We start from the raw sequence: 647 nt of genomic DNA on the forward strand, positions 1-647 counted from the left end.
ATATTATCAGAACTAACGAATTGAAGGAGGCCCTTAAACCCTATAATGTTTTTGAGTCTGAAGAAGAATTGAATCATAGGATGGAGATCTTAAGGTACTTTTGAATTGTAACCTTAAGTTGTAACTATATAATATAGTTGTGTTATTAACATATTATTAGTTTTAATGAGAGAAAATATATATACAATATATAAATTATTAAAACTTGCTTATATTCTTATAGCAAACTGAATGCATTGGTCAAACAGTGGATAAGAGATACTAGCATAGCTAGAAATATGCCACCTAATGTAGCTGAACAAGTCGGTGGTAAAATATACACATTTGGTTCATATAGATTAGGTGTACATCACAAAGGCGCCAATATTGATGCTTTATGTGTTGTACCACGTCATATATATAGATCAGATTATTTTACATCTTTTTTTGAATTACTGAAGATGCAAGAAGAAGTTACAGATTTAAGGGTAAGTAGCTCAAGAATCTAATATATGCAGTTGTTTCCTTGTTGAAAATTTATTTTTTTAAGAAACGCTCTTATATGTGTATGGTAAATGTATTTTTTTATTTAATGTAATATAAATATAACAAAAATTTTTTGTTATGTAATCAATATATAAAATTTAATCAGAAAAGTGCATATATAT

The 647-nt window shown here is 26.7% G+C and overlaps 1 protein-coding gene across 1 annotated transcript; it reads left to right on the forward strand.

The window, feature by feature from the left end:
- The first annotated feature begins 6 nt into the window (after positions 1 to 6).
- On the forward strand, positions 7 to 488 carry LOC115233130 (poly(A) polymerase type 3-like). Its single transcript, XM_029803436.1, has 2 exons — positions 7 to 94; positions 224 to 488. The coding sequence occupies exons 1-2, from the start codon at positions 81 to 83 to the stop codon at positions 486 to 488; spliced, it is 279 nt and encodes a 92-aa protein (XP_029659296.1). The 5' UTR covers positions 7 to 80.
- Positions 489 to 647: the final 159 nt, after the last annotated feature.

Source organism: Formica exsecta, unplaced genomic scaffold (genome assembly GCF_003651465.1).
Source record: "Formica exsecta isolate Colony F162 unplaced genomic scaffold, ASM365146v1 C16314935, whole genome shotgun sequence".
Lineage (NCBI taxonomy): Eukaryota > Metazoa > Arthropoda > Insecta > Hymenoptera > Formicidae > Formica > Formica exsecta.